The sequence below is a fragment of the Sus scrofa genome, chromosome 10 (genome assembly GCF_000003025.6).
Source record: "Sus scrofa isolate TJ Tabasco breed Duroc chromosome 10, Sscrofa11.1, whole genome shotgun sequence".
NCBI classification, from domain to species: Eukaryota; Metazoa; Chordata; class Mammalia; order Artiodactyla; family Suidae; genus Sus; species Sus scrofa.
The window spans coordinates 44950073-44962978 of NC_010452.4; the positions used below are offsets into that span (position 1 = coordinate 44950073).

At 40.8% G+C, this 12906-nt stretch overlaps 1 protein-coding gene across 8 annotated transcripts in view; it reads right to left on the minus strand.

Annotated features, from left to right (window-relative positions):
• The window catches only part of LOC100524391 (putative methyltransferase NSUN6), a 73846-nt gene extending 65894 nt beyond the window's left edge, over window positions 1–7952 (minus strand). For 5 of the 8 annotated variants that reach the window (XR_002336345.1, XR_002336346.1, XR_001298151.2 and 2 more), the window contains exons 1-2: window positions 7396–7952; window positions 4094–4249 (exon numbers count right to left, since the gene is read on the minus strand). Coding sequence is in view for 5 of the 8 variants with exons in the window: in XM_005653806.3 (XP_005653863.1) it covers window positions 4094–4249; window positions 7396–7470 (231 nt within the window). In the remaining 3 variants the exon portion in view is untranslated. The remainder of the gene's footprint in view (window positions 1–4093; window positions 4250–7395) is intronic. The other 3 variants (XM_021064825.1, XM_003130731.4, XM_021064826.1) reach the window with 2 other exon arrangements.

Here is a 12906-nt window from a genome sequence, read left to right on the forward strand (position 1 = left end):
ATTAAGACAACATAAACAAGAAAATAATTTTTTTGGCTTAGAACTTAAAAAATGTCACTTTGGAGTTCCCTGGTGGCACAGCAGATTAAGGATCCTGACTTGTCATGTGGGTTTCATTCCTGGCCTGAGAACTTCCACATGCCCCAGGCGCCGCCCCCCCAAAAAACCAAAACAAAACAAACAAATGTAGCTGAAATTGATTGTAGCTGCGTATGAGATTTAGTAACAAGGTAGACCATATGTGGCTTCCAGCTTCAACTAAGTTTCCTGCTTACTAAGTGCTATACTCAAGTTCTTCTACTTTATTTTAAAAAATTGGGGGAGCTCCCATCGTACATCAGTGGTTAACGAATCTGACTAGGAACCATGATCTGTGGCCTTGCTCAGTTGGTTAAGGATCCAGCATTGCCATGAGCTGTGGTGTAGGTCGCAGACACAGCTTGGATCCTGAGTTGCTGTGGCTCTGGCATAGGCCAGTGGCTGCGGCTCCGATTAGACCCCTAGCCTGGGAACCTCCATATGCCTCAGGAGCAGCCCTAGAAAAGGCCAAAAAAAAAGGGGGGGGGAATGTAACTTTTTTTTTTAAATGCCATTTTCACATTTCTCTTGTGGTGCAGGTTAAGGATCCAGCACTGTTTCTGCAGCAGCTAGGACCGCTGCTGTGGCACAGGTTCAATCCCTGGCCCAGGAACTTGTACATACCTCAGTGTGGCAAAAAAAAAAACAAAACAACCAAATATATATATATATATATATATAGCTATTTTATGATACTGTTTTCAAGCATTAAAAAATGAATATTATGCCAAAACTATTTTATTAGTTGAAAAGTGTTGTTTTATTTTTAAAATATATTCTTTATATTATTTAATTTCCTGCTTTTATTAAATTATTATAATAAAATTATTAAAATTTAAAATATAGTCCTACAGGTTATCAGTAGGTACCTCCCTAACTCTGGGCTCACCCTGACTATACAAACTGCCCTTCTGATGGTTATATGCTGCCTATTACAATATTACAGACTTTTAGGGTTCGAATGGATCCATGAAGTATTTTAACAATGAAGCAACAGAGGCCCAGAGGGGTTGAGGGACTTAGCCAGTCACTAAATAAATTCAGAATCAGAAGTACTAGGTTCAAGTCTAATATTAGCATCCAGTATGCAATTTTCAACAATTTAACATTCAGGATCCTCAATTTCCTTGTCTGTAAAACTGTAACAGTATGTTGTTCACATGATTTTAGTGGACAGCAACACAACACAGACCATAGAAATCTAATTCTGTACACAATGACATAAAAAATTTGTACAAGGGGAGTTCCCGTCATGGCGCAGAGGTTGACGAATCCGACTAGGAACCATGAGGTTGCGGGTTCGGTCCCTGCCCTTGCTCAGTGGGTTAACGATCCGGCGTTGCCGTGAGCTGTGGTGTAGGTTGCAGACGCGGCTCGGATCCCGCGTTGCTGTGGCTCTGGCGTAGGCCGGTGGCTACAGCTCCGATTGGACCCCTAGCCTGGGAACCTCCATATGCCGCGGGAGCGGCCCAAGAAATAGCAACAATAACAACAACCAAAAAGACAAAAGACAAAAAAAAAAAAAAATTTGTACAAGGGATCTATACCCAATCTCTTGGGAAAGACCATGATGGCACATAAAACATAAAAAAGAGAATGTACACATATATATATATGACTGGGTCACTTTGCTACACAGCAGAAATTGGCACAACATTGTAAATCAGTTATACTTTAATAATAAATGTTAAAAAAAACTTGCATGAACCAGAAATAAACCCTCACACCTATGCCTAATTAATCTTTGACAAAGGAGGCAAGAATATACAATGGGAAAAAAATATCTCTTCAACAAGTGGTATTGGAAAAGTTGGAAGCCACACGTAAATCAATGAAGTTGAAACAGATCTTCACACTGCACGCAAAAATATACTCAAAATGGCTTAAAGACTGAAACATAAGACGTGGCACCATAAAACTCCTAGAAGAGAAGGAGGGCAAAACATTCTGACATAAATCATAACAATGATTCTTAGGTCTAGTCTCCCAAAGAAATAGAAACAAAAACAAAAATAAATAAATGGGACCTACTCAAAATTACAAGCTTCGCACAGCCAAGAGAACCATCAATAAAAAGACCACCCACAGAATGGAAGAAAAGAGTTGCAAATGATGCAGCCAACAAGGGCTTAATTTCCAAACTATACAAACAGCTCATACAACTCAACAGCAAAAAAACAACCCAATCAAAAACAGGGAGAAGACCTAAACAGACTTTTCTCCAAAGGAAACATACAGATGGCCAACAAGCACATGAAAAGATCCTCATTATTGCTATTAGAGAAATGCAAATCAAAGCTACAATGAGGTACCACCTGATGCCAGTCAGAATGGCCATCATCTAAAAATCTACAAATAACAAATGCTGGAGAGGGTGTGGAGAAAACAGAACCTTCCTACACTGATGGTGGTACTGAAAAGTGGTGCAACCACTATGGAAAGCAGTATGAAGTTTCCTTTAAAAAAAAAAAAAAAAAAAAAAAAAAAAACTTAAAAATAAGAGGAGTTCCCAGGTGGCTCGGCGGGCTAAGGACTGGGTCAGGTCACTGCGTGGCATGGGTTTGATCCCTGGCCTGGGAAATTTCCACATGTCTGGGTGCAGCAAAACACACAAACAAACAAACAAACAAAAATAGGAGTTCCCATCATGGCTCAGCAGAATCAAATCTGACTACTATCCATGAGGATGCAGGTTCAATCCCTCGCCTTAATCAGTGAGATAAGGATCTGGTGCCACCATGAGCTGTGGTGTAGGTGGCAGATGTGGCTTGGATCTGGCATTGCCGTGGCTGTGGTATAGGCCGGCAGCTGCAGTTCTGATTCAAAACCTAGCTTGGGAGTTCCCATCATGGCTCAGCGGTTAGCAAACCCGACTAGCATCCATGAGGACGCAGGTTCGATCCCTGGCCTCACTCAGTGGGTTAAGGATCTGGCACTGCAGTGAGCTGTGGTGTAGGCTGCAGAAGCGGCTCAGATCCTCCATAGCTGTAGCTGTGGTACAGGCCGGTGGCTACAGCTCCAATCGGACCCCTAGCCTGGGAACCTCCAAATGCCACAGGTGTGGCCCTACAAAGACAAAAAACAACAACACAAAAAACACACACACACACTAAAAATAGAGTTTCCATATGATCCAGCAATCCCACTTCTGCGCATATATCCAGACAAAAGTATAATTCAAAAAGATATATGCACCCCTATGTTCACAGCAGTATTCACAATAGCCAAGACATGGAAACAACCTAAATGTCTGTCAACAGATGAAAGAATAAAGATGTAATACATATATACAATGGAATACTGAAGCCTTAAAAAAGAACAAAATCATGCCACAACATGGATGGAGCTAGAAATTATCATACCAAATGAAGTCAGTCAGATAAGGACAAATACCATATGATATCACTTATATGTGGAATCTAAAACAGGACACAAATGAACATATCTATGAAACAGAAACAGATTCATAGACATAGAGAACAGACTTGCTGGAGTTCCCATCGTGGTGCAGTGGAAATGAACCCGACTAGGAACCATGAAGTTGTAGGTTCGATCCCTGGCTTCACTCAGTGGGTTAAGGATCTGGCGTTGCCATGAGCTACGGTGTAGGTCGAGGACGCAGCTCGTATCTAGCATTGCTGTGGCTGTGGCGTAGGCCGGCAGCAACTGCTCTGATTAGACCCCTAGCCTGGGAACCTAATATGCCGCAAATGAGGCCCTAAAAGACAGAAAGACCAAAACACACACAAAAAAGAGAGAGAGAACAGACTTGTGGTTGCCAAGGTGGAGGGTGGGGAGGGGAGAGGAGTGGAAGTTTGGCAAACTACTATATAGAGAATGGATAAACGAGGTCCTCTGTTTAGCACAGGGACTTATATTCAATATTCTGAAATAAATCATAAAGGAAAAGAATATAAAAAAGAATGTATATATACGTATAACTGAATCACTTTGCTGTACAGCAGAAATTAACACACTGTAAGTCATCTGTAACTTAAAAAAAATTTGCACAAACCTTCTGAAGTTCATCATGTAACAGAGTTTTCACATGTTGTACTGAGGCTAAATGTGTATTTACTCTGACAGTGGTGAATGATGGAGGGTGGGACAAGTTTTGCAACAGAGTTTCAAACTTCCTTTCTGCTTCTTGTTTACCAAAAGCAGATACAACCTGAAAGGAAGAAAAGAACAAGTTAATTTGCAATTTCAATATACAAATTAAAAACATTCAGCAGAATATATGTACATACAGTTGTTTCAACCATGGAGCAATCCTTTAGATCCATTTCATTTTTCTGTGTTGCTTATGTGTTGATAACAAAGGCGTATGGTGGAGTTCCCACTGTGGCACAGCAGGTTAAGGATCCACACTGTTATTGAGGACTGTTATTGAGAGCAGTCAATAACAACAGAACTGTTATTGAGAACACACAAATTTGCACAATAAGAAAAAATTGACAATTCAATAGGAAGATGGACAAAAGACTTGGACAGAGTTGACAAGACTCCAGTGATGTAGAAACATATGACAAAGTGCTCAAATTCATTAATAATGATGAGAGACACTAATTTAAACACAGGCCTATCACTTATAGACCACCGTGTTAACTGTACTTAAAGTGCTGATGTTACACCATCTTTTGTCAACAATGTCACAAGAAAGCAACTATCTAATCCTTGTTGTGGAAATGCAGGTTGGAAGAACTACTATGGAAAACAGCCTAGCATTATCTTTTACATTTAAAGATACCTGGCGCTCCCACTGTGGTAGCAAACCCAACTAGTATCTATGAGGATGGAGGTTCCATCTCTGGCCCCACTCAATGGGTTAAGGATCTGGCATTGCTGTGAGCTGTGGTGTACGTCAAAGACATGGCTCAGATTTGGTGTTGCCATAGTGGTGGCGTAGGGTGGCAGCTGCAGTTCTGATTCGACTCCTAGCCTGGGAACTTCCATGTGTTGCACATGTGGCCCTAAAGAGCAAAAAAAAAAAAAAAAAAAGATACTTATGATTATAGATGGTATATACCCTCAGGCACTATGCACTGTGTTGTCACTGCAGTACCTCAGGTCACTTCTGTGGCTCAGGTTTGATCCCTGAACTGGAGGCTTCCACAGGCCCTGGGCACAGCCAAAAAATAAATAACCCTAAGAGAATGGTAATATTTCACAGAGTTATTCTAATAAACACCTAATAAAATGCCCAAGAAGAAAAGCTCAGAAAAATACTGCCTCAAAGAATTATTAGCATTTTGAACATACCTGCTACATGTAAATTCAGGATTTCATTCTATTTACTATTAATATCACTTTGTAGAACTAGTTCCTTGCTAACCTCATATCCTAGAGCAAACTGGTTGGTAACCTTATAAAACACCAATTTGAACAAGTAACACTGACACTGTCACCCAAACATTCCCCATATCAGCTTTTTAATATGGTATTATTATTTTTAAATGTTTAATATGGTATTATTAAATGTAACAAATAGCTATTGTCCAAAAAGACAGGTAGCAAGATACCTGTCAGAAATAATCAACTTTCCTTGTAATTAACTGAGGCTTTTCAAGACACATATTTCACCCTTTTTTGTCATTTTTGCCTATACTCTACCCTCACAGAATCTTCATAAACCAATTACCAGCTAATAATCCACTAACTTAAAAATATTAGTACTTTCTCAGGGTTTTTTTTAACTGAATATTCCATCACCTTTGAAGGGATGGTTTTTCTCTTGGTAATATGTAACTACAGTGGGGTCAAAGAATGACATTTCAGTCTTCTTTTACAAAATAATGTTAACCACTTTAAAAATTGCTGGCAGGAGTTCCCGTGGTGGCTCAGTGGTTAACGAATCCGACTAGGAACCATGAGGTTTTGGGTTTGATCCCTGGCCTTGCTCAGTGGGTTAAGTGAGCTGTGGCGTAGGTAGCAGACGCAGCTCGGATCCTGCATTGCTGTGGCTCTGGTGTAGGCGGGTGGCTACAGCTCCAACTCGATCCCTAGCCTGGGAACCTCCATGTGCCGCAGCAGCAGCCCAAGAAATGGCAAAAAGACCCAAAAAAAAAAAAAAAAATTGCTGGGAAAAAAATTTGCTGAATGCCTCTATTTGTCTTAATACACTCCTCATACCTGAAGTTCTTTGAAACTGAGATACTTTCTCTTTCAATACTGTTTTGCCCCTTAACATAATCTTGGGAAATAAAATGTAGAAGTTAAATCTACAATTCATGGCTTCACCAACATCTCTGAAAATCAATAACATTCATGAGGCTTTACTTTGGATAGAAAACCAAAGATTGGAAAATACAAACTAAGGTGGAAAGAGCACAAGCTTGGCAATCAAAGACAATCAACATTCACCGTGGACTTCTGGCTAGGCCCTGCCAGCACAAGGAACATTTGTTGAGGGCTTACTATGAGCCAGAACGATGCCAAGTGCTAGCACTTAATGATTAACTCCTCAAAACAACCTTGGAAATTTACTATTGTTAACCGTCCTCAAATTTCACAAAAGAAATCAAGGTTAAGGGATGTGAAGTAATTTCCTCAAGCACTGGGCCCGCAAATCGGGGAGCAGGGGTTTCCAAATCCATCCCTTTTCCCATTGTATCTGAGCTCTTTGCCTTCACATTCCAACACTGTAACAGGAGAGGAACGTCAATTTGATTCAGTAACGTCTCCTTGGACCCTCGGTTCTCTCAGCTATAAAAATGGGGAGGAAAGCTCTACCAAAAAAAAAGACTTCTAAGATCAAGATGTAAAGGTCTGCTGTCCACTATACTCCAACAAAAAAATTTTGTGAGAACGTGAAGGTCTGCAAATGACCTAACACACGTAGTGACATTTCAGAAGCACTCACTTAAATCAACTGTACTTCAATAAAATTTTAAAAAAGCACTCACTGAATTATAGCATCTTTTTCACCTGAGGGCCAGCGCAGGCGCTGTACGTGTATACAGGTGTTTCTTCTCTACAGGGTCTTTTAACTTAAAACTGGGATCTTTTCCTGCTTATCCTTGTAACCTCTTCAGTGCACGCCTACTACCAGGCACAAAAACGCTTTTTTCCCCTCCCTTCTTTCCCACTCCTAGGTGGTGGTGGTGGTGTTGTTTTCCCACTCCTAGTGGTTAAAACATACACCCCATTCACCTCTTAGCACGCAAAGCATTAATTCAATACCTGCACAAAGACATTAGCATTTATTTTACCCTAGGAAAGACGAAGGGTAAGAAACACGGCAGTACATTCCCTTTTAGACTTGTTTTCTATTTCTCCCTGAGTTTTCACAATTATTACCCAACTTGTTCGACCTACCTCCTTATTCAAAAAGTTCGCTTTAAGGTAGTTTTCAACTTCAAGTCTCAACGATATTTTAGGGAAAACAGACATGTTCCTATTGCTTAGTTCTCCTCCTCCAAGAAAAATGCTGGACAACAGTCGTTTTTCTCTCTCTCCGAATTACAAGGAGCGTCTGGGCGATGAATCCCCCCCGCCACCGCCCGAACCCCAGCTCTCTGCTTACGCCAGGTTCACGTCGGAAACGCGGGGGGACCTCCAGGCCTTCTCTAGTTCAGCCAGAGAGAGCCAGAGCGGCTAGCGAGATGTAGTTTAGAGCAGCGTCCTCGCCTGACCTGAACCCAACCTAGGTCCCACCTTAGCCACGCTCACGGAAATCACTGCGAGGCCAGGCCACTCATGTTGCAGAGCGGGAAAAACTCGTGAATGACTCCTCTGTGAACTAGACAGGAGCTAGAAACCAGGCTGGCGCGAACTTGGTCACATCCAACTTAAACCCTGATTTCCAAACCCGCGGTCCCAGCTTCGCCACAGAGAGCCGCTTCCGGAGTGCGTCACTTCCGGCGACACACCTCTCCCCCCCTGCCCTCCAATCCGCAGCCGCCAGTTGCCTCTACGTCACGTCCCTAGAAGCTTCCCAGCTACGCCCGCGACGCGTCCCGGTGCCGCAGGCCTGAATGGGCGGGGCTTTAGGGGGAGGAGAAGGGGCTCTGCCTTGAAGAGTAAACTGATCCAGCAAAAGAGCAGATCCGGACGGGGAGAGCTGGATGCCAGGGCACCCGGGGAGGGTTGAGTCCTGCTGGCCCGTATTCGGTGAGGGACCAGTTACCTGCTAGGTGACCTCCAAAGAAAGGATGAAACCAGAGTTTCTTTTGACCTATCAGCCACCCTTGACGTTATGAAACTACCTTACGTCTCCTGGGCTTGTTGATGTGCCTTCAGCTGTGGATAAACAACATTATTCAAATTTATAACAAGTGGGTTAATCATGTTTTAATATCCATGAATGCTCAGGTGAAACTTTAAAACGCAGAGGTAGTTTTTACAGTTAGTTGAATAAAACTACCAATTACCTATATCATAGTTGAGTTATACTTTAAAAATCTGGGGAGACCTTTGGCATGATATTTGTTACAGAGGAGGAGAGATTCAAAGAGAGAAGGAACCTAATGAAAGTCACAGTATCCTATAATGGAATAGGAAAATAAAAATAGTCCACCTGTTGTCTTCCTTCCAAGAGGACGCTGGAAGAAGGTGGGAAACAGCTCTACTACACAGGCCGATCCAAGGGGAATCACTTTCCAATCATGGACCGGGAACAGAAAGGGAGAAATACATGTATAGTGCTGTATCTAACATGTTATATTAATTTTTAATTACGTGAGGGATACAGGAAGATATATAACTGTGCAAAATGTATTACATTGTTTCTTTGATGATTAATCTTAAACACAGTCTAGCTACTTTCAAATATGCTTAGAACACTCTGGGCCTGGAGTTTCTCAAGTCCTAATGACTGTTTTTCTCAGAGCCCTGGTATGGGTCACCTTAAGTTCCCATACAGATATGGGATGGACAGTGGCGGCAAGATGGCTCTGTTCTTTTCAAGCTCCCTATTTTCTTTTTCAGCACCCCTACACTGTCTCTGAGAATCAGGGTTTTTTGGAGCCACTGTAGTCGTTAACACAGAACTGTAGGACAAGTTTTTTCTTGAATCTTTTTCTCTTTAAATCTCACAGAGATGTTTTTAAAAGTATAATACTGGACTTCTCATTGTGGCTCAGCAGATGTCAAACCCCACTAGAATCCATGAGATGATGGGTTCAATCCCTGGCTTCGCTCAGTGGATTAAGGATCCAGTGTTGCTGTGAGCTGTGGCATAGGCTGGCAGCCGCAGCTCTGATTGGACCTTTAGCCTGGGAACTTCCATATGCCACAGGTGTGGCCCTAAAAAGAAAAAAAAAAAAGTATAACACCTATTTTATATGATACATTGACAAGGTTTCACTTACATCCATTACACAGCTCAACAGCTCTGGACAGTAGTTATCATTACCTTTTATCAAATGAGTAAAAGCAAACTCCCAGAGCTGAAATAACTCTCAGAGCCTGAACAGGAGTAGAGGGTAGGAGCAATCTACAAAAGGAGGGGACATGTACCCCTATGTCACCCACCACAGTTTTAACAGCTTTAACTGCCACAGCCACAGCAACTTGGATTCCGAGCCGCGTCTGCAACCTACACCACAGCTCACGACAACGCTGGATCCCCTGTGGCCGGAGATCATACCCACATCCTCATGGATACCAGTCAGATTTATTTCTGCTGAGTCACGATGGGAACTCTCCAGCACACAATTTCTAACACACATTTTCTCCCCAACGACAAGTAACTGTGTTGTCTTATGTTTTTTCTGTTAATTTTTTTTCAAACCTACAATACTTTACATGATTGATGGCCTGTTTGCCCCATTCCTGAAATATCTCTAATATCAATCAGAACAGTAATGAGCAACAGAAAACAATTTGGAAAGTGTTGGATTAAACCATAGTAGAATATATTGCAGTTAAAAAATGTTGGCTTCTTTCTGTACTGAAGTCGGGCCTCATTTTCCATATGCTTCTCTTGCTTAATTTCTTACCTCTTTCTGCTTTTGCTCCGGCTTTGTGAAATATATGATTTAGAGTAGATTCTGAGGCTTGATGGTTGCCCTGAAATCTTCCTTACAGACAGGAGGGTTTTGGTTTGTTGTTAATTTACTTTCTAGTTCCTGCTCAGTAAAAAGGCTGGCAGGTTTTACTGAAGTGACATCTTTATCATAGGCTTATAAGTGTTTTTAAAATAAGATAGGCTCCTCCTGACTATAAAGATAACACAGGCTCATTCTGAGGAGAATTAAAACAGTATGAAATACATAGAGAAAAAAGTTCACCTTTAACCAATGTCTACATATTCATGAACAGCCTTTAAGATATGTTAGATGCCTGCACATTGTTACACATGTTTATATGCAGTTTTCCAGAAGACAGGATTGTATCATGTTTTTTCCACAGGCTTACCATCCCCCTGCTCCCAACACACAATTTGCACATTATTCTGTGTCAGTGAATACAGAGGTACATCATTGTAAAGGACCACTTGTATTCCATCTGACGGCTATACTTTAATTTACTCAACCCTTAGTGAAAGATATTTACATTGTTACTAGTTTTCCACAAAAAGGAGCAGTGCTCTAATGAGCATCCTAATTGACACATCTGTGTGTCCTTATCCAGCTAACTGTGCATTGTGTACTTGGAAGTTGAGTTATTGGCTCAAAGAACATAAAGACTTAACACTGGGAATAGGAAAAAGGTCTTCTGTACTATACATTGTTTTTTTTTTGGGGGGGGGTTGGGGTTTTTTTTTTTTTTTTTTGCTATTTCTTTGGGCCGCTCTCGTGGCATATGGAGGTTCCCAGGCTAGGGGTCCAATCGGAGATGCAGCCACTGGCCTACGCCAGAGCCACAGCAACTCAGGATCCAAGCCGAGTCTGCAAGCTACACCACAGCTCACGGCAACGCCGGACCGTTAACCCACTGAGCAAGGGCAGGGACCGAACCCGCAACCTCATGGTTCCTAGTCGGATTCGTTAACCACTGCGCCACGATGGGAACTCCCCTGTACTATGTACATTGTTAATCTCTCTCATTGTTGCCCGAGTAATAATTTTTCACTTATATTTGCATTTCTTTTGATTAGTAAGATTTTTTTCTCTGAAATATTTCTTGATTACCTTTTAATAAATTTTATATGCTTTGCCCTTATTAGCATTATTTTTCATAAATCTTCATATAGCTGAAATAATAGCTCTTTTTCATGTGCCACTCATTTGTCTTTAAAACTGTGTTTAAGAATGAATATGTGTTAATGTTCTTCATGTGTGTGTAATACTAATTCTGTCATATTCTGCAGATTTTTTTTTCTGGTTTGTCATTTACCTTCAAATGAGCTGAGGGGTGAGCTTTTGGAGGAGAGATGTTCTTGCTATATTAAGCCCAGAAGGTGCTTTTTTTTTTTTGTAAATTGACAAGTGATTCTAAAATTGGTATCTAAATGCAAAGAGCCTAGAATAGTCAGAACAATTTCGGAAAGCTGAAAAATGTTGGGTAACCTATCCAAACTAATTTCAGTAATTAATATAAAGCTTCAGTCATCAATGCAATGTGGTATCCGCTTTGGTACAGACAAACAGATCAATGCGCAAAAATGGAGCCATAAGCAAATTGTCAATTGGTTCTTTGACAGAGGTGCCACGTTAAATCCTCTCCTGAAAGGAGAGTCTTTTCATTAATGATGCTGGGACAACTGGATAACTCTAATGGGAAGAAAATGAACCGCTGTCCACCTTTCCCAACAAATGAAAGTCTATGAATCATAGTCCTAAATGTAAAATAAAGACTAGCTTTGATAAGAAAAACATAGATGCATTTTTTTAATAATCTTGGATTAGGCAAAGATTTCTTACAGAGGATACAGAAAATAAAAATTTTAAAACAATGATAAATGGGGTTCCAAAACTTTAAAAACTTCAGTTCATCAAAATACGCCATTAAGAAAATACATAGAAAAACTCCAGAATGGGAGAATAAATAAACATCAGTTGCACTTTTACCTAACAATGCATGTAGGAGGCACAATTAAAGTAATATTCCATTTATATTACAATATATAAAATATCTGAATTTCAGGCAAAATTTCTAATGACAAATAAAAGGAAAAAACTGGAAAATTATAACTTATGCTTGACTGCATACATCATAATAAAGGTGACATCATTTCCTCATTTAGTAAAGACATTTTAATGTAAGACTAGTTCATTTTTCACAGGATATTTTCAATAACTCTTTTTTTTTTTTTTGTCTTTTTAGGGCCACACCTTCAGCATACGGAGGTTCCCAGGCTAGGGGTCTAAACAGAGCTGTAGCCTCCAGCTTACACCGCAGCCACAGCAACACAGGATCTGAGCCGCGTCTGTGCCCTACACCAAAGCTCATGGCAGCGCCAGATCCTTTACCCATTGAGCAAGGCCAGGGATCGAACCGGCAACCTCATGGTTCCTAGTTGGGTTCGTTAACCACTGCGCCACGACAGGAACTCCTTAACATTTTAAAATGGGATTTCCAAGCCAAGGAAACAGGCTTTATTTTTAGTTTATTGACTGTTCTTCATAGTGCATTTCTATCAGGTTGGATTGGGCAATCAGGACTTCTGTAATTGGTCTTGGATTCATTAGTAGCTATTCACACAAACTCAAAAAAAAAAAGGTTCAGTATACTGGAGTAAAAAGGAGGCAATGAGCAGCTCCAAATACCATAACAAAAAATATAATCTTAAAAAATGTTCAGAAGATGTATGCTTTAGCTGCAGATAAGACACACAGCCCTGTTATTGTTGAAACTGCACTCTGTAGCATGGGGTATCCTAGCAGATACAATGCCTCAGTGGTTATTTGGCTTACCAAAGACTTTGAACTGGAAACAAAGGAA